The sequence below is a fragment of the Zalophus californianus genome, chromosome 1 (genome assembly GCF_009762305.2).
Source record: "Zalophus californianus isolate mZalCal1 chromosome 1, mZalCal1.pri.v2, whole genome shotgun sequence".
In the NCBI taxonomy this organism is placed as follows: domain Eukaryota; kingdom Metazoa; phylum Chordata; class Mammalia; order Carnivora; family Otariidae; genus Zalophus; species Zalophus californianus.
Window position 1 is genome coordinate 150,777,070 of NC_045595.1, and position 22,300 is coordinate 150,799,369.

Here is a 22,300-nt window from a genome sequence, read left to right on the forward strand (position 1 = left end):
AGGGAAAATCAGAGTTAGGAAGAAGATAGAAGAGTAGGAGGATCCTGAGCTCACTTTCTCCCATGGACAAGATAACAACTACATCTGTGCAACTAACTCTGAAAATGATCTAAAGACTGGCAGAACAGACTGTCCGTAGTCAATTACAGAGAAGAGCCACACTGAAAAAGGTAAGAGGGGCAGAGATGTAGTTGGGAACCAGATCCCTGCTAAGACTAGACACAAATGAGAGGGATACCAAGCATGGGGAAGCAAGAAGATTAGACCCCACACCAGGCACCCCAGGCACTGGGGATCTGCCCTGAGAAGACGAGTCTCCATTTACACAGGGCTTTAAAAACCAATGGGGCTTAACTCCAAGAAAGACAGAGGGAGATAGGAAACTGAGTCCCTGTCCTTAAAGATCCAGCATAATAAAAAACCCCAACTGAGACACAGCACAGAAGCAGTAGTTTGAAAATTTACTAATCTCAAAACGTGCAACGGAGGGACAGCGATCTTCAGACTTCTCCAAGAACAAGTGTTGGTGGGTGCCATTTTTCCTCCCATCTCCCAGCCTAGATAGCTGGACACTTGCAAACCAGCCCTAACACTCTCCACATATCTTTCTAGAACTGTGTGCCCTACCCCATTCAACCCACCTGCAAAGCAGCTCCTGACCCTTTACATCCTGCAATCATCCCTGGTAAGGAACCAGTGCCACTCCAAAATGACTCCTACCCCGGGGAGAGGGGGAGACAACCCTACACAGCAGCATACCTACAATTCCAGCAACCAAGCCTTTTAGCGACTATGCAGAGAGAGAGCCCTGCTGGTCAGTGTATCCACAGTTATGGTATAGATTGCAAAACCTAGTCTAGTTCCTGGCCTCACCCATCAACAAAAGCATCTGTGGGCCAAACAGGGAGAAAGCCCTGCCATGGGGTGTGCCTCTGCAGAGGCTAATTGTAGACAGCGAGGCTGACTGTTGACCCCACCCACCTACAAGCCCACAGAGACCTTGGGTCCCTCAACAGCACAGGGACCAAATCCTGTCCAGTGCACCCAGAGCAGGCAAAATGGATCATTGCATCTGACTGGGTTAAGGACAGATGCTGCTCGGTCCACCCAACCCCTAGAGATTATATCCCAGGAACATCTAGCTCTGGTAACTAGGGGAAATATCACTAAAGGGCACCACAGGACCTCTTCTTCTTCTACATAAGACCACTATTTTCAAGACCAGGTGATATAGCTGACCTCCATAATACAGTAAAACAAACAGAGTTTGACAAAATGAGACAGAGGGATATGTCCCAAAATGAAAGAAAAAAATCACAGCAAAAGATCTAAGCAAAGGTGAGATAAGCAGTATGCCTGATAAAAATGCAAAGTAATGGTTATAAAGATACTCATTGGACTTCAAAAGAGAGTGGATGAATTCATTGAGAACTTCAACAAAGAGAAAGAAAATATAAAACAGAACCAGGCAGAGATGGAAAATTCAATAATTGAAATAAAAACACACTAGAGGGAAAAAAACAGCAGATTAGGGTAGGCAGAAAAATGGATAAGTAATCTGGAAGACAGGTTATTAGAAAGCAAGCAACCAACCAAGAATAATGAAAAATGAGAACAAGTTAAGGGAACTCAGCAATATCATCAAGAGTATTAACATTCACAGTATAGGGATCCCAAAAGGAGAAGAGAAAGAAGGCATAAAACTTATTTGAAGAAATAATAGCTGAAAACTTCCCTAATCTGGGGAAGGAAACAGACATCCAGATACAGGAATCACAGAGAGCCCCTAACAAGATTAACCCAAGAAGGTCCATACCAAGACATATAATAATTAAAATGGCAAAAAGTAATAGAATTTTAAAAGCAACAAGAGAAAAAAAAAGTCACATAAAGGGAAATCCCATAAGGCTATCAGCTGAGTTTCAGCAGAAATTTGTAGGCCAGAAGACAGTGGTATGATATATTCAAAGTGCTGAAAGGAAAAAAAAAACAAAAACATGTGCAACCAAGAATACTCTATCCAGCAAAGTTACCATTCAGAATAGGAGAGAGAAAAAGTTTCCCAAACAAAAGTTAAAAGAGTTCATCACCACTAAACCAGGCTTATAATAGATGTTAAAGGGAATTGAGTGGAAAGAAAAGGCTTTGACTAGAAAAAATTATGAAAGGAAGAAAGTTTGTGGGTAGAAGCAAACATGTAATGAAGGTAGTAGATTAATCACTTATAAAGCCAGTATGGAGGTTAAAACACAAAAATAGAAAATTATATCTACAAAACCAATCAAGGTATATACAAAATAAAAATGTAAATTATGACATCATATACATAAAACATGGAGACAGATTAGAAATTTAATGCTTTTAGAATGCATTTAAACTTAAATGACCATCCAGTTAATATAGACTGCCATACCCATGAGATATTATATATGAACCTAATGGTAACCACAAATCAAAAACCTACAGTAGATATACACAAAATAAATAGAAAGTAATCCAAGCATAACACTAAGGAAAGCCATTAAATCACAAGAGAAGAGAGCAAGAGAAGAAGAAAGGGACAGAGAAGAACTACAAAAACAACTAGGTAACAATTTACTTTAAAGGGGCTAAGTGCTCCATCAAAGGACTTACATGACTAAATGGTTAAAAAACAAGGCCCATCTATATGCTGCCTACAAGAGACTCCCTTCAGACCTAAAGACACATACAGACTGAGAGTGAAGGGCTGAGAAACCATAAAGCATGAAAATGAAAGCAAAAACAAAACAAAACCAGGGGTAGCAACACTTAGAGCTTAGGGTAGACTTTAAAACAAAAGACTTTAAAACAAAGACTAACGAGAGAAAAACTCACTACATAATGATAAAGGGAACATCCAAGAAGATGATATAACAATTTTAAATATCTATGCACCCAAATTGGAGCACCCAAATACATAAAGCACATATTAACAAATATAAAGGGAAAAAAATTAACAGTCATACGATAATAGTAGGGGACTTTACCACCCCACTTAAGTCAATGGATAGACCATCCAGACAGAAAATCTAGAGGAAATAGTGCCTTTGAATGACACAACAGACCAAATATATACAGATATATACAGATCATTCCATCCAAAGCCAGCAGAATACACATTCTTTTCAATTGCACATGGAACATTCTCCATGGTAGATCACGTTAGGCCATAAAACAAGTCTCAATAAATTTAAAAGGCTTAGTATCATATCGAGCAACTTTTCTAACCACAATGATATGAAAATGAAAATCAACTGCAAGAAAATCTGGAAAGAACAAATATATGGAGGCTAAACAAAATGCTACTAACCAACCAGTGGGTTCAACCAAGAAATCAAAGAGGAAATCAAAAAAAAACATGGAGACAAATGAAAATAAAAACATAATAGTCCAAAATCTTTGGGACATGGGGTGCCTGGGTGGCTCAGTCAGTTAAGCGTCTGCCTTCAGTGCAGGTCATGATCCCAGGGTCCTGGGATTGAGCCCCACATCCAGCTCCCTGCTCAGTGGGGAGTCTGCTTCTCCCTCTGCCACTCCCCCTGCTTATGCTCTCTTGTGTGCACTCTCTTTCTCTGTCAATTAAATAAATAAAATCTTTTAAAAAAATCTTTGGGGCACAGCAAAAGCAGTTGTAAGAGAGAAGTTTATAACAATACAGGCCTACCTAAAGAAATAAGAAAAACCTCAAACAACTTAATCTTATAATTAAAGGAGCTAGAAAATGAAGAACAAACAAAGCTGAAAGCCAGTAGAAGAGAGGAAATAATAAAGATTAGAGAGAAATAAATAAAATAGAGACAAAAAATCCACACACAATAGAAAAGATCAATTAAACTAGGACCTGGTTCTTTCTTTTTTTTTTTTTTAAGATTTTTATTTATTTATTTGACAGAGAAAGAGAGAGAACACAGCAAGGGGGAGTGGCAGAGGGAGAGGGAAAAGCAGGTTCCCTGCTGAGCAGGGAGCCTGACTCGGGGCTTGACTCCAGGATCCTGGGATCATGACCTGAGCCGAAGGCAGATGCTTAACCAACTGAGCCATCCAGGTGCCCCAGAACTGGTTCTTTAAAAAGATAAACAAAACTGATAAACTTTTAGCCAGACTCATCAAGGGAAAAAGAGGGACGACTCAAATAAAATCAGAAATGAAGAAAAAATAACACCGCCACAGAAATACAAAGGATTATAAGAGAATATTATGAAAAATTATATGCTAACCAATTGGACAACCTGGAAAAAAATGGATACATTTCTAGAAACATAATCCTCCACAACTGATTTAGGAAGATAGAAAATTTGAACAGAACTGTTACTAGTAATGGAATTGATTCAGTAGTCAAAAACTCCTAACAAACAAAACTCCACACCAGACAGCTTCATAGGCAAATTCTACCAAATATTTAAAGAAGAGTTAAACCTTTTCTTAAATGATTCTAAAAAATAGAAGAGGAATGAAAATTCTAAATTCATTCTATGAGGCCAGCATTAATGTGATACCAAAAGTAGACAAAGACACTACCAAAAAAATTTATGGGCCAATATCTCTGATGAACATAGATGCAAGAATCCTTAAACAAAACATTGGCAAACCACATTCAATAATACATTAAAAGCATGACTCACCATGATCAAGTTAAATTTATTCCAGGGATGCAAGGATGGTTGGTATTTGCAAATCAATCAATAAGATACATCACATTAACAAGAAAAAGGATAAAAACCATATGACCATCTCAATACATGCAGAAAAACATTTGACAAAATACAACATCCATTCCTCATAAAAATTCTCAACAAAGTGAGTTTAGAGGGAACATACCTCAACATAATAAAGATCATATATAAAAAACCCACAGCTAACATCATACTCAGTGGTGAAAATCTGAGAGCTTTTACTCTAAGATCAGGAAGAAGAGAAGGGTGTCCACACTTGCCACTTTTATTCAACATAGTACTGGAAATCCTAGCTGCAGCATTCAGACAAGAAAAAGAAAACACATCCAAATTGGTAAGGGAGAAGTAAAACGGTCATTATTTGCAGATCCATGAGACTATATATAGAAAACCCTAAAGACCCCATCAAAAAACTACTAGAATGGATAAATGAATTCAGTAAAGTTGTGGGATAAATAATTAATATACAAAAATCTTGCATTTCTATACACTAATAATGAAGAAGCAGAAAGAGAAATTTAAAAACAATCCTACTTACAATTGCATCAAAAAGAATAAAATACCTAGGAATAAACTGAACCAAGGTGATGAAAACTATAACACATGATGAAAGAAAGATGACAGAAACAAATGGAGATATTCCATGCTATAGATTGAAAGAATATCATTAAAATGTCCATACTACCCAAAGCTATCTTCACATTTAACTCAATCTCTATTAAAATACCAACAGCATTTTTCACAAAATTAGAAGAATCCTAAAATTTGGATGGAACAACAAAAGACCCCAAATAGCCAAAGCAATCCTTTTTTAAAGATTTATTTATTTATATTGGAAAGAGAGAGACTGGTGGGGAGGGGCAGAGGGAGAGAGAGAATATCAAGCAGACTCCCTGCTAAGCATGGAGCCCCATGCGGGGCTCAATCCCCCAACCCTGAGATCACAACCTGAGCTGAAACCAAGAGTCAGATGCTTAACTGACTGTGCCATCCAGGGACGCCCCCAAAGCAATCTTGAGAAAGAAAAACAAAGCTGGAGGTATCTCATCAATTCCAGATTTCACGATATACTACAAAGCTGTAATAATCAAAACAATATGGTACTAGCAAAAACAAAACAAAACAAAAACAAACAAACAAACAAAAAAACCAGACACATAACCTAGTCCAACAGAACAGATAGAATGCCCAGAAATAAACCCATGCTTATGTGGTCATTTAATCTACAACAAAGGCAAGAATATGCAATGGGGAAAAGGCAGTCTCTTAAAAAATGGTGCTATGAAAACTGGACAGCTACATGTAAAAGAGTGAAATTAGACCACTTTCTTACACCATACACACAAATAAACTCAAATTAAAGACCTAAATGCAAAACCTGGAACCATAAAACATCTGGAAGAAAACATAGGCAGTAATTTCTTTGACATCTGCTGTAGAAACAGTTTTCTAGATATATCTCCTCCAGTGAGGGAAACAAAAGCAAGAATAAACTACTGGGACTACAACAAAACAAAAAGGTTTTGTGACAGTGAAGGAAACAATCAACAAAAATGACAAGGCAACTTACTGAATGGGAGGAGATATATGCAAATGATATATCTGATAAAAGGCTAATATCCAAAATACTTAAATAACTTACACAAATTAACATCAAAGAACCCCCACAAAAAATCTGATTAAAAATGGCCAGAGGACTTGAATAGACCTTTTTCCAAAGAAGACCTACAAATAGCCAATAGAAACATGATAAGATGCCCAACATCACAAATCATTAGGAAAATGCAGATCAAAACTACAATGAGATGTCACCTTACATTTGTCAGAATGACTAGAATAAAAAAGAAAAGAAATAACGAGTGTTGGCAAGGATGTGGAGGAAAAGAGACCCTAGTGCACTGTTGGTGGGAATGTAAATTGGTGCAGCCACCATAGAAAACAGTATGGAGGTTTTCCAAAGAATTAATAGAAATGCCATATGATCCAGTAGTCCTACTACTGGGTATTTACCAAGATATATGCACCCTATGTTTATTGCAGCATTATTCCCAATAGCCAAGGTATAGAAGCAACCTATATCTATCTATCGATCTATCTACCAGATATTATTCAGCCATAAAAAACTAATGAGATATTGCCATTTGTGACAACATGGATGGGACTGGAGGGTATTATCCTAAGTGAAATAAGTCAGAGAGACAAATACCATATAATTTCACTGACATGTGGAATCTAACAAACAAAACAAGCAAAGAAACAAAAATATTAAACTCATAAATACAGAGAACAAGTTGGTGATTGCCAAAGGGGAAACAATGACCTAGGTAGTTATATCTGTTTTATCATTTTAGGGGATTAAGAGCTATAAACTTTCAGTTATGAAATATGTAAGTCATGGGGATGAAAAGTACAGCACAGGGAACATAGTGAATAATACTGTAATGCAATAGATGGTGATTACACTTAATTGTGGTGAGCACTGAGTAATGTATAGAATTGTTGAATCAATATGTTGTACACCTGAAACTAATATAACATTGTGTTAAATATACTTCAATTAAAAAAGGAATAAAGTGAGGGAAAATCAGTTTTATGCCTATCATCATTTACAATGAAAATGTGTAGCAAGAAGACAGTGTTAATCAATTTCATCTACTTTTACTGTCCATGTAATGGAGTTGAGATCACCACTCTAACAGCAGTATTTTATATTTGTTACCATTGCCTACAAAATAACAAGGAAGAAAAGAAAATGAAAGAAGGCCTCCATCTTCTCTACCCTCCAGATCCTGCTCTTCTGTATTATTGCTGCAATAGTTCAATAATACTTTTATCATGTACCATTTTCCTTTAGTCAATAGTCTAGCAGATGGCCATATAGTACACTGTACAAATTTTCATAACAGTTGTGTTTGCTTAGGTTAACAGCAGAAACGTGATCCATTTGATGTGTCCTGAGTCTCCAAATGCATGTTTCCAAACATCAGGTGTTGCCTTTAAAATGTTACAGTTTTGTGTTTCCTAAACTCTCCTGGTTTAGTTTTCATTATTGAACCAATTACATTTCTACAATTCTAGCATAACAATATTCCACATAAAGAATATTTATCATCTAACATATACTGTCAGTTATCTATAACATCTTCCTGTATTTTAATTGTAATGAATAGAGTATAAAAATAGTTTAATCTGTAATGAACAACTTACTTGCTTTGTGTCAGATCAACTACAATGAGATCTTTTTCCAGAAGTACTACAACAGCATAAGGTTCTTGAAATTCTACAAGTAAAAAATAAAAAGTGGAAGTTTTCATATTTCATATTTTATAAAATCACCAAATTTTCATTTCTTTTATCTCCTTACAAATGTTATTTAAATGATTTCAGAAGACCAAAATATGAGCCAATGTAAGAAGTAACAAAGAGCACTTTTAAAAATACTGTTGTGTTTCTCAGACTTAATATTTAAGATCATTATAGGGAATATGAAAATGAAAAGTTGAATAGGCATAGAGTTAAACATTTCTCTATAATCATGAGGTGGTGATAGCAGATTATTTGAAGAGAGTCTGTCACCTCTGTCTCACAAACATTTATCTTATTCTTCCATAACCTTCCATTTTAGATCTGATTTTATAGGCACAAGGAGATGTTCTAAGGAAATAGTAGTTCTGCCTTCCTGAGCTGTGATACATTTTCACCTCCCTATGAGAGCAACACTCCTTATACCAAAAAATTTAATTTCAATTCAGTGTGATTTAACATGTACTTAAAGATATGTCCCTAAGAGTATATACCTCAAAAGGCAAGGAATCTGAGGATAGTCTAGGATTTTCAAATTCCTACACTTTAACCGCCCCCTCCTCCTTTCAATATGTTCTAGCAACTATTCTCAGAACAAAGGATATATGGAAAATAAAATTGACAAGGTCCTTATTCTCATGGAGTTTACATCCTAGGGATGTATACAAACCATGAAGAAGTAAGCAAATAAGATAAATTCACAGAATAATGTGAGCTATGAAAAGAATTATCAAAGGTAATAGTATAAGAAATGACTTGTGGTTGGTGGGAGAGCACTGATTTAGTTATTGTGGTCAGGGAAGACATTGCTTTCCATCTATAATAGGGAATAATAAAGGAAAGGCACAGTTAAAGTGTTCTCAATTTAAGGAAAAAGTATTCACAAAAACATCTTACATACATGATATTTGATTCTCAGTAGCTAGAACAGGTATTACTATTTTTCATTTCATAGAGAAAACTGAAGGCCAAAGAGATTGTGAGATTGGCACAAATTTACAAAGCTGGTTAATTGAAAAAGCTGGAAATTTAACCCAGGCCTTCTGATTCTAAATTCTCATGTGTTTTCATTATTCCAGCAGTTTCTACTAGCTACCTTAAGTAAAGTTCAACAATCACTTGGTGGGAATTTTATTCAGAGTATTCAAGTCTTAGGTGGGAAACTGGAAAAGATGGCCTTCATAGTCCTTCACAGGCCTTTATAGTCTTGAGAAGCTGTAGAACCTATTCATATTTATAAGTCACATGCTACAAGAGAAAAACTGGAAACAGAAACCCCAAAACTGAGGAGTATACCCTTGTTTGGGTGCATGTCTATGTGACAGTATGCAGTCTTCATACTGTTTGCCATCTAATCTGTTCTCAAATTGAGGCTTCCTCCACTTTTCCCTTATCTCTTAGAGCTGTTTTAAGTTTTCAACATTATTTCAGTACTTCTGAATTTAGGGTTTTTAGGGTTTGTTTCTTTTTTTTTTTTTTGGTTTTGTTTTCAGTTGAAGGAACACTGGAGTTCTATACTATTACATTTTTTCTTTGTTTTCTCTCCAGGGCAATCATTGATGGGGAAGCAACTACTACAAAAATAAAATAGCTGAGACACTGGCATGAATAAGCAAAATTCATAGTCATTTTAGGTAGTTATATCTATTTTATCACTTTAGGTAGGTACATCTGTTAGATTATTATTGTTTCTTTTCAAATAATAAAAACTGGTAGCAAAAGTTTCACCTTTGTAGAAATACCTGATGTACTGTAGTAATCTCTGAATAAAAAGATTTCCTTAGGAGTCAGTCAGTATTAGGTTCAATTTTGTGTCTATTATTTATTAACAGTTTGATCTTAAGCAAATTCATTAACTTATTAGCTCAATTATATTAATTCAATTTCTTTATCCATTGATATGGCAAAATAATAACTACCTTAGACTATTATGAAAATTAGATGTATATGAAGATGTTTAAGGCAAAGCCTGGCACATAGTACATGCTAAGTAGATGCCAATGGTATCACTTCCTCCATTAGATTGGTTTATTTTTGAGCAGGCTTAGTATTTTAACCTTAGCCCCCTACAAGTAAAAAGCTCTATAAAAATTACTATTTCTCTGAGGAGGAATGCATTATTTATGATGCTTGTAGCGGACCAGATACAGTTAAATGTAAATGTGAAATTGATGAATTCTGAGTATAGTTGCTTAGTTACTCTGGGCAATACCCCCTGAGATAAGAGGCATTTGTGTTCTTTGAAAAACAAGTTGAATTGAATTGTCAGATGTCGCAAATGATTTATCAATATTAAAAACTGTTAATAAATTTATTTGTGTAACATATGTGTAAGATTTATCACTATGTGGCTGCAAAGAAGAATGAAGTTCCATATTTGCTAGTATGGAATCATACTCAAAATACAGTTAGGTGAAAAAAAGTATAATATGGAACAGCACATGGAATATGTTCTCATTCGTACAAAAAAGAGATAATGTATACATAGATAAGTACACATAGGCATATGCATAAACTTTTTGGAAAAATACAAAAACTTAGAAATAGTCACTTCTGGAAGGGCAGTGAGTAAGTTTTCATTATATACTAATGTGGATTGTAGGATCTTTTCTGTCGCTTTCATGTATTATTGTTTTAGCCAGAAATTGTTAATAAAATACATTTATATTTTACTGAGTAAAGTATTTCTCTTAGCTCCTGACAAATAAAAATTCCATTGTTTATCACTACTCTGAAAACAAAGACATATATGTGGCTTGGAAGTGATTAGACATAGTTACAATATATTTATAATTTACTTAATATTATTAGAAATTATCCTAACATTTCCACTGATGAGTAGAAACTTATACAGACACACATACACATAAAAATGTGTGGTTGCAGAGATCAAACACTATCAGTCTCTATTACTGGCACATATATTTTTCTCTAAGCTCTTCTGAATTCAGCTTTTGGTCTTCTGTTGGTTCTTTGTTCCTTTAACATTCATTCTCATAACCCCAAAGAATATCTATATTCTGATAATTCATAAATAAATATTAAAGACCTTTTCTTTCTCTTTTTCTGCTGACTACTGACTTATAATCAGATTTATCTTTTTCTCTTTCCAAAAACTGTTATTATTGCATATGAAACCATTATTCTTTTTTTAAATTTTATTTATTCATTTGAGAGAGAGAGAGTGTGCATGAGCAAGGGGAGGGGCAGGGGCAGAGGGAGAGAGAAGCAGGCTCCCTGCTGAGCTGGGAGCCCCAACACAGGGCTCAATCCCAGGCTGATTGAGCCACTCAGGCACCCCTGAAACCACTATTCTTAAAATATGTTCTCTTTAACTCATCTGTCATATCACTCTCTAAACCTAACTGGTGACCAAATTCAGTGGGTTTCCTCTTTCCATTCCTACAGGCAGCCCTGTATTTCAGATCTTGACCATTTTAATGAACATTGTCACAAAAGCCTCCCAGCTGGAATCTGGAATTTAAGATTTCAGTGCCTGTTCAAACCCATAAATTCCTTTTTGGTAAATTTCACTAAAAGCATTGCTTTCTTTCACCTTAATATTTTCCCAAAATTCTTCTGTAGTTCCCTATTTCCAAATACCTCTAAAAGGCTTTCAATTTTTTCTCTAAGTTGATCTCACTCTAGCAAACTTTACAAATTCTAAAACCTTTACTCAATATCCTTTTCAAATGCCAAGTCATTCTTCAAAGTCTAAAACTTATTTTTCCATGAACCTTTGCAAGAATATTTTAGCAATTGACTATCTTACTAGCCTGTAAATTAGTATATTATTTAAACTCTGACCCATATAACTCAGCACTTAACTGTTATATTTTTTAAACTTAAGTCATAATTATCTCCCTCATCCAACTAGATTTTATGTGATTTGACATTAGAGATCAGTTTCATACTTCATCTGTATTCTCAATAAGTCCTTGTAGTACTGAGACCATAGAAGCATCCAATAAATATTTGTTGATTAATTAACAACACAGGTAACTTGTCTGTCCCAGCAACTCTGGAAATAAAGTGCCTCATTGACTGTTATTTCATATTAATTTATCCCATCTTTAAATACAAAACTAAAGAATTTAAAGCAAATTAATACAGTTGTAATAAAACAATTTATAGATCTTCATAGTTACAAAGTGTGCTCATTTTGGCCTTCCAATAGTCATGTGGCATTAATATTATTATTCTCTTTCTAAAAATGATAAATCTAACTCATAAAAGTAAAATGATTTACCCAAGGTCACCCAGCTAGTGAATGACAGAGCTAAATCATAAAACCAAATACTGTGCCTCCAAGTCTAGTATTCTTTCTCTTATATATGTTCCCTCTTGAAATTGTAGTTTTATATATATATGTACATACACATATACATAGTATGTTGTTTTAATCATAAACTCATATTTTGCTTTTTATGTTTCACCCCTCTCAGTTTTTAGATTACTAAAATATTTCATTATTATTAGATTTCATTATACAGTTTGCACATAAGTTTAGTTTTTATGTTTACAAAAAGTCCTTATATTCAGGATGCATCTCTCCTCCCAAAAGCCCTTCTAAATTATTCTCAAAATTGAAATAAATCACTAACCACACATCAGCAATCCTAGAATAATCAGAGGTGCTGCAGTTGCATCTGAAGCAAAGCCAGATGTGAAACAGATGCACTACCACCAGAGTTATAGATCACTGATATCAGGTAAGTGCTTTAACTTTGATTAGTGTTGGAATGGGATGGGTGGAGCTGGTCTAGGAGAGGCTATTAGGAGACCTCAGTTTCCCCAAGTGATTTCACCCTGGACCCCTATCAGACCCTCCCAGCTCAGCTTCCACCATCCTTATCAAAGTTTAAAGCACTTACCTGATATAAGAACCTGAAACTCCAGCACTGCTGTACTACATCTGTCTTACTTCCAGTTTGTCAAGTAGGTACAGTTGCGGAACCTGCTCCAGCACCTGTAGCTCACAGTGTTGTACCACAGTGGATGTCAGCTGCCAAAACTAAAAATATTTAAGCTTAATTTTATTAGGAACTTACTTCAAAAATGATTTTCAACATTAATAGTTTCATTTTTTTTTTTTTTACTTACCATTTGGATAGGGTGTTTCACATAAAGTAAGAAATTCAACAATAGGATGATCCATTTCAAGCACTGTAATTGCTTTTCCATGCATGATGGTTAAACTTGGTCTTCTGCAAGCTTTGTCATAGGACAATCCACCAGAAAATATTATGAAGGGTTCACTACATAGAAAAAAAAGTTAATGAGATTGAGAAGTCCTTTAAGATGATACAATATCATAGGACTGAGCTAATGAAGAATAAGTTTGGTAGGGATTATACACAACATAATTTGACAGCAAATATCTTTCTTAGTGCAAAATATCTCACCCAAATGACATTATTCTACCATTTCCCTTTTTCTGATTGTGAATTCTTACCATTAAAATCACTAATGAATCAGTCTAAAGGTGATGAGGTGTATTGGGGAAAAGGTAGAGAAGTTGGAGGGAAATAGAGGTGCTCACTGAGTCAAAAGGACATCTCCACATGTATTAGTTGATTCCCAAAACTCTATATCACTACCATTAGAATATTAAGCTATGTTAGTTTATCATATTAACCATTTGGCATGTGGGGTCCAAAATTCTTAAGGGATAAAAGAGGCAAATTTCAATATAAAATTAAATGCAACAATAGCAAGCCCAGAGTGGTAGAACGTAACATGAAAATTCTATGTAATGGAGTTTCTGTGGGAAAGGGTTATGATAAAAAGATGGAGAAAACTAAGACAAAAAATGTGATCTTCCCAATTTTATCTTGGGTCAGCCAGTTCTATTTAGCTACTAAAATGAACATCAAACTTTTTAGGCCCTGTTAGTTGCAAGATAAAATTAGATAAATTGAGTGGGGCTGAGATGACTATAAAATATTACAGCTGTCAGAAAGTTATGAAATAGTGTCATAACTTTTCACTTTTCTCAAATTAATACCTGTATCCTTAGTTTATGTATATAAAACAAAATATGCTGATGAAGTATATTTAATAAGTAAATACCAAACTGAAAGTATTCTCCAAAATTTTTTTTAAAAAGAACTAGACACTTATTTTTAACAAATTCTTTGAGAACATATGCTTCTCTAAGTAATTCATTTCCAGCTATTCACTAAAGAATCTACTAGCTTCTAAAAATCACTTTATAAATTTCCCTTTCTCTTTCATTTTGTACTGTACATGGTACCAAACATTGCCAATGGGACATTTGCTAATCTTAGGCTGCTTACATAACAAGAACAAAAAAGAGCTTTTTAAAAAGTTTCCATTAAAACTTACATATAAAGTATCTATACTGATTTTTATTTATAATTCTGTCTTAATGTTTTAACATAAATATTTGAGTTGTAAGCTAAATAAGAAAAAATAATCTAATTTATTTTCCTTGAGTCCTATATCAGTTCATGTTAGTCTTGCTTCAGTAATTTGGCATACTAAATTATCAACCTAGTAATGGTGGCACTAAGCAGCAAGTTTTTTCCTATAAAATAAATGCTTATATTATTAAGGTTTTTCCAGATTTAAAAGTTGTTTTTAATGAAATGAGTAAGTGTTTTTGCACCTTTTTGTGTTGCTTTGTTTTACAACAAATGTCATGATTTAGAGAACATATTATCTTTGCATACATATTGAATTTAACTATCTGCTCCAAATGTTAATAAGGCCATAAATATCTATTTTTTCCATGTAAAAGGGGGTGAAGTTAATCTCATCTCCTAGTGCTAATCCAAATATAGGGTAAGAAGCAATTTACTCTCTCCTTTTTTGGTAAGCACATTGGAAAATATGTCCTTTCTAATATTGGAAGAAAGCAAAAGCTTTTCTGCTTTTATTATGACTCCGCATCAGACACTGGATCTGAAGTTAATTGCTGATATATATGCACTTCTCTGTAAACTATTGAATGACTGAACAAAAAGTTCATTCCTCAGGAAATGCTCAGGAAACCACTCATGAATAATTGCATTAGATAATTATCACATTAAATTCTCATAAGTATAATCCTCATTTTATTAATGAGGTTAAGTAACAACTAAGCAGAAAAACCCAAAAGAAAACAGATCTGTCAGATTTCAAAGTCTATTCTCCTAAACAGTGATCTATACTGCCTGTAGCAGATGACTCTGGGATTAATACAGGTGAAATTGTTTAGAGTCAAGCCGCTATGGAGTGAAAGGATAAAGATTGAAATCCAGACTCCAAAGTACATTTTTTACTTCTAGTCTAATGTTTCTAAAACTATGGAATATAACTTAAAAAATGTTCTGAAAAAAAAGGTTTTTTTAAAAAAGATTTTGTTTATTTATTTGACAGAGAGAGAGCACAAGCAGGGGGAGAAGAAGGAGAAGCAGGCTCCCTGCTTAGGACCCTGGAGTCATGAACTGAACTGAAGGCAAACACAACCAACTGAGCCACCCAGGCATCCCTGAAAAATAGTTTTTAATTTAAAATTTGATAGACACTTGCACACCATATCTCCCTTTTGAAATTTTATAATTCAGGCCATATAGCAAAGATTCTAGAACCTGTACAGTAAAGAATCCAATTAACTCTTATATAACCCAGAATTTCTTAGATCTCTCAAATGTATTTGATTACAGATTCCTATTTTTCCATGAATACAGTTAGTGATCAAAGGAACACAATTTGATAAATGTTATACCACGCTAAACTGACTCCTTTACTGTTTACTACAAGTGTATCCTGGCATACTGATCAGATGGATTATTACAAAAGAAATAAATAACTATATAATTAACAATGTCTTCATACATAAAGAAAACATCAATACAAATTAAAAATTAGTTTTTAAAGATTTTATTTGTTTATTTATTTGACAGAGAGAGCCAGAGAGCACAAGTGGGGGGAATATCAGAGGGAGAAGGAGAAGCAGGTGCCCCACTTAGCAGGAAGCCCAATACAGGACTTGATCCCAGAACCCTAAGATCATGACCTAAGCTGAAGGCTTAACCAACTGAGCCACCCAGGCACCCCCAAATTAAAAATCATTGACAACAACTTGGATAAATCCTAAAGGCATTATGTTGAGTGAAAGAAGCTAGGATCAGAAGATTACATAATATATAACTGCATTTATATGACATCTTAAAAAGGCAAAACTACAGTGATAGAGAACAGATCAATGGTTGTCAGGGGTTAGAAGTGGAGAAAAGTGCAACTATAGGGAACATCAGGAAAGGAATTTGGGGGTATGGAAATGTTCTGTGGTCTTATTGTGGTGGTGATTTCAGGCATCTATACATGTGTTAAAATCCACAGTATTGTACAGCAAAAGAAAAAATATTTTACTGTATAATTTGTAAAATAAATATAGAAAAAGCATTAATTTTTTTTCTTAATGAAGGCAACAAGATTAAGCAATAAACTGTGCAACATAATATAGTACATACTAAAATAACATTTGTTGAGTATTTATGATGTTCTGGGTATTGTGTGAAGAAGTTTACTTGCATTATTGTATTGAATCCTTATGATATCCCAATGAGAAAACTACTACTATTCTCACTTAACAGATGGATATGCTGAGGCTTAGAGAACTTTACACATGAAGTCTATCAATAGGTGGCCATGATAGAAAGGGATTAAAAGACTAGCAAAAAGTAATTTTTTATTAATCACAGAAACTTGATAATGTTAGTGGTAGCAGGTAGAGAGATCATTATTCCTTCTTCTGAATAGAATAAATTTATTAAGCCTAGAGGCCATTGGTGTTGGGGCACCAATAAGCAATTTGGTGATTGGAGACCAATGATTCCTAAGCAGAATGGTTGTTTATCCCTAGAAATATAAAGCCAGTTTGTGAATGGTTGATCTAAGATAAATTAAACAGAAAACATACCCTTGCATCTGCTACCTATGCAATCTTTAAGAGACCCTATTGCTGCAGCATATTTGGTAGAACTCTTCTTAAATTTCTTGCTCCTGCCACAGCCATCCCAATTTTTGGATTTCACAAAATTTCTACTGTGTACTAGATGGAGCAGAAATATAGCTATTTATTGTCACTTCCAGGCTGTGGTCCATTTTGCTGTCACAATACCTTTTAGTACTCAACTTTGGTGCTCCTCTGCTGTTTAGTCTCCTTGTGTTCTGAGAGGGGGAACCACTGCTTTTAAAGGTGAATTTTCTAATATAGTAGTAATCACAACAAACACACACAATGTACTAAAGTGCACTGTAAGTGGGATGACAGTAATTATGATCAATAATATATAATTATTTCACATTAGAAATCTGAAGAATTATTTCTATACAAAATTGGGTTACCAATTACTAGAATAAATCATTAAATTAGGATCAGTGGAATAATTTCAATAATGTGAAATATCATTGCTTTGATGATGACAATAATAACTTCTTTTTATCAAGAAATCCACTATGTGCCACTCATCAAACTTATGACATTACAAACTTCATGCATAATTTCATTTATTCTTCAGAAACATCACAATGAGATAGGTATAATTGATGAGGAAATTAAAGTTTAAAAGCGTTAATTAAAAATTTCAAGGTCACATAGCTGTCTTACCCCATATGCCAAGGATCTTAATAATTATTTTACATTGCCTTGACTTGAATTCCTGATTCCTAAAGTATCTTCTCTTCACTTTCACCCTTTCCTTACTTTGTGTGCCACCATCCTATTATCCCTTAAGCCCATCTCAGGTATCCTCTTTCCCAAGAAGAAATTTACTGATCTCTCTTCACCATTCTTTTCCCCTTTCTCTCTAGGCTGGGTTAGGTGTCCTTTTGTTGTGTTCTCATAGCATATCTCTATAAAAGCACCTCACATGTTACATGGAAACCACTAGTTTATGGTCTTACTTCTACTAGACCATAACAGATTCAAAAGCAGGCAGTATTCTCTTTCATTTTAGTACACCAAACAAGTTGCACAGTGTGTACTAAGTAGTAATAACTAATAATATGTGTACATAATAATAATATGTGTATATATGTAAAATATTTCCATATATAAACATATATAATAACATATGTAAAATGTTTCCATCCATAATAATTAAATTTAAAATGTTTTGATACTTTAATTATAGTAGTATAAAACTGATCATTTTTACTACTTATGTTTAGTAACATTCGGCTGGACTAAGGAGGTACTGATCTATTGTGTGTATGTCCACACATATATATGTATATATATAAACTAATGTAAAAATATATACATAAAAATATATCTGTATATATAAATATATACCATATGATAGTTTATATATATATATATGAACTAACACATTAAAAATGGCCATAATTTTATACTATTAAATCTTTCAAAGAGCAGGTGTAAACAAACATTAAATGCATCTATAATACTGAGAATACATTCCAGTGTGAATATGTAAGTAATATAAAGTAGAATTATCCAATTTAGAGTTAAAATAAAATTAAGGTTTAGGCAAGATTTGTAATTATGGTAATTCTGGAAGAGAATATTGCCACTAATAATTATTGTAAGTAAAAAGAACATTCTTGATTTATAGGATAAAGCTGCTATATATACATGATAAAATTTTATTGTATATTATTCAATTTAATTTTTTATATCTTAAAATTTAGTACTATTTTATTATGCTAATATATATAACTGTTTATCTTTTCAACTAACTATAATCTTTCCAAGTTCAGAATGTGAAATCCTAAAGTACAGAGACTTGGTTATGTATTTAATTCTTTCATGTGCAATACACCAATAGGTATGCTTCTGTTTAATAATACTAAATGATTGTTACTTGTAATGTGCACAGCCCAAAAGTCCAACATTGTTAAAATTAATGTACATAATACTCATCTGAATATTCATAGAAAATTAAAATAATTTGCAATTGCTATTATAATATTCATATTAATATCATAGATACTCCTATTAAACAATAACAAAGTGTTATTATCAGTGAAGAGGATTTAGCCAATTAATATACTTATATAATTATAAGAAACTTTAAGTAATACATGATTATTAAAGGTTATTTGCCATTCTTGTCTGTTTCTTATATATTGTCCCATATCACCCAAAGTAAAAAATGCATACCTGTTTCTACAGGTCTTGTATTCTACTTTAAGAATTGGTTTACAAGATTCAGATTTTCTTCCCTCTCTTTGACTTTTTCCTAAAGAAAGAAAAAGGATTTTGTTAAATCATATTTAAAGTCTACACATCCATGACAACTTCAAAAGTCTGACCAGAAGAATATAAAGAAAAAATAAGGTAATTATGTGTTTTTCATAATAGGATAAATACAATTCTATGCATCCTAACATATTTGTTGAATCCTAATAAATGACTGCTCTATAAGCAATAGTTATTTGTAAACTTATCATATTTGTAAACTTATCAAACTTTCTCCATGTATAAATCTAGTCTCATATAAAGTTATTTTAATTATTTAAGTTTTAAGATTACTTTAGAATTAAAGACACATACACATGCATACTTATCTGCATAATGAAATACATAATTATGAAAATCCATACTAGGCCCATTATAGATTTTATCTATGATACAAACCCTTTTCGCATGCAGAAAGACTTGCCATTTAAAACTTATGATAGACTATCAAAATCATTGCATTTTCATCAAATTCATTTAACAGAAAGCCCATTAGACAATGAACAAAGATGGTATATTTCAATGAAGTTCTATATTTGCATAAAAATAGTTTCTTGTAGGGAAAGGTTACGTTGTTTAGACTCCACGGATTTTGAAAAATGATCAAAAAGAGTAGGAAATGGAAGTAAATCTACTTATGCATATAACATCTTTCAGTTGTGATTTTGCTTATAATTCTATGTCTCATTTTGATAAAACTGACATTTTTGTGATGTTTATTTCTTTATTTTAATAAGTACCCTTATTTATTCTTCTATTGCCACAACTGTTTATAGACACAGATACCTATTATGTAGATAGACGTTTATGTGCATTTAAGTTTAAATTTTCAGGATAGCTTCAGAATGGCACAGTCATAATCTAAATAGGATGTCAAAATAATTTTATTTAATTTGTTTAAAGGGCAGGGTATCAGCATATAACATACCTTATCTGCTCCATGGCATGCTTTCTGAATTTACTTTCTCTTTCTTTTACCCTATGTCAACTAAAGAAGCAATCAATAATAAAATATTGGTCATAATCATTCACACTGTAAAAAAGATTTAAAAGTATCTGTATTACATATAAAAAGGAATTACTGACATTATATGTATCATGATGCCTTACAAAGAGAGAACTTTGGCTCAGGGACTCACTCTGAGCAGTGGTCTTAGGGGTAAGAAACAGCTGGTTGGTGATTCCTGGTTTGGATAACATGTGGGAACAGAGAGAACTGAAGGAAATAACAGCAAGGAAGAGACCCATTTTCCTCAGTTGATATATTTTTGATCCATTTCTTCTCTAATAATTGCCAAGCTATTAATCAAATCAAGACAGTATATTTGCTATTGTTTATATATATGGTGTGTGTGTAACCAATTACAATTTTCCAATCAGTACACATTAGTATTATACACTCATTTCAGTAAAGAGGAATAATACCTAAATTAATTAATTAATGATTTACTTCAATTTCCAACTCCAATAATTTTTGGCTGAAGGTTTTCAACTTTGATTATGTTCATTGCCTGTCAATAATTGAAATATGTTTATATGTTATGTAAAAAATTGTTATAAAAATTGCATTTAATGCTACTCTTTATGTTCAAAGTACTATACTAAATGGCACAGAAAAAAGAAGTAACTGACCACCAGGAAACTTAAAATTTACTAGTTTAAGCAAAACATATATAAAACTGACACTATGAGGTACCATAAACAAATAAGTGATAGACTTGAAGTGTTGAGAATAGTAGGAGTACATGAAGTAGGAGTTAAGAATATTATGGTTTCACTTTATGACAGAAAAATTTACAGATTTTTGCAGATGATTTTCTAGAAGCTAGATTAAGCATTAAAAGAGAACTTGGGAGTTCTGGTCCAAGATGGTGACATAGGAAGACCCTGAACTCACCCCCTCCATAGACACACCAAATCTACACCTACTAATAGAGCAATTCCTCCTGAAGAAGAACTGAGAGCCCATTGAACAGCTTCTGCACAACAAAAGATAGAGACCACAAAGAGACAGCACAAGAGAGGGACACAGTAACAAAGGGAAACTCCTACCCCAACACTGTGAACTACAGTGGGGAGGGACAGGACTAAGGGACCATGGGCAGACTCACCTGTACTGGGGCATAGAAAAAAGTCAAGGTTTAAAAGGACAACTAGAATATAATGGAACCAGCCAAATGGGAGGGGCTGAAAGGCTCTTAAGGCCGGCAGGACTGGCAAGCACCACTGTTTATGATCCCCCCTCCACCTTGAAAATGAAGATGGGATCAGGGTCCAGGTGCCATAGTTGGCCTCCCACCTCAGCAAGACTTGGGCCCCTAGCCCATGACAGCCCTTGAAGGCCTGGGTCACAGAAAAAAAGCCACAGTTTAAAGAGCAATTACCATATAAAAGGTCAACCCCTAGAACTTCACCAAATGGCGAGGGAGCTGCTGAAACTTTCTCCAGCCTGGGAAGCACCATGATTTACATTCCCCTCTCCTCCTTGATAGCATGAACAAGAGCCAGGATCCAGTCACCTTAGCTAGCCCACCACCTCAATATCCCTGGGCCCTAGCTCACACCAGCCCCAGCCATCCTACCAAGACAGCCCCAGTGCAGTGCATACTGGAACACTCCTTGTCAGTGCTCACTACAGCTCAAACCCTTTTGCCAAAGTGACACATGTGCAAAGCACTCCAGAATACTCCAGGCCCATATAATGTTGACTCCAGACAATTCACCAGGCACCCCTTGCATGGAGCACTCCAGAAATCCCTGGTCCATGCCCACTTTGGCTCCAGCTTCTCCACTAGGGCTTCCTCTGCATGGAGCACACTGGGAACCCGTGGGTCACACTCTGCCTCAGTTCCAACCTCCCCACCAGGGTTCCCCCTGTGTGAATCACTCCGGGACACCCCAACTTGCACTAACTTCAGTTTTAGCCATCCTGCCAGGGCACCTTATGCATGGAGAGCCCAAGGATGCCCCCACCCCCAACGCTGCCTGGCACCCACTTCAGGTTTAACTATCCTGCTTGGGTGTTCTCTGTGTGGAGAGCCCCAAGACATCCCAGCTTGTACCCACTTTGGTTTCAGCCATCCTGCCA

At 34.4% G+C, this 22,300-nt stretch overlaps 1 protein-coding gene across 1 annotated transcript in view; it reads right to left on the bottom strand.

Moving 5' to 3' along the window:
- The window catches only part of STXBP5L (syntaxin binding protein 5 like), a 406,674-nt gene that overhangs the window by 160,073 nt on the left and 224,301 nt on the right, over nt 1-22,300 (bottom strand). Inside the window, exons 10-12 of the mRNA XM_027586273.2 lie at nt 19,135-19,213; nt 13,101-13,255; nt 7,902-7,974 (exon numbers count right to left, since the gene is read on the bottom strand). Coding sequence (XP_027442074.1) covers nt 7,902-7,974; nt 13,101-13,255; nt 19,135-19,213 — 307 coding nt within the window. The remainder of the gene's footprint in view (nt 1-7,901; nt 7,975-13,100; nt 13,256-19,134; nt 19,214-22,300) is intronic.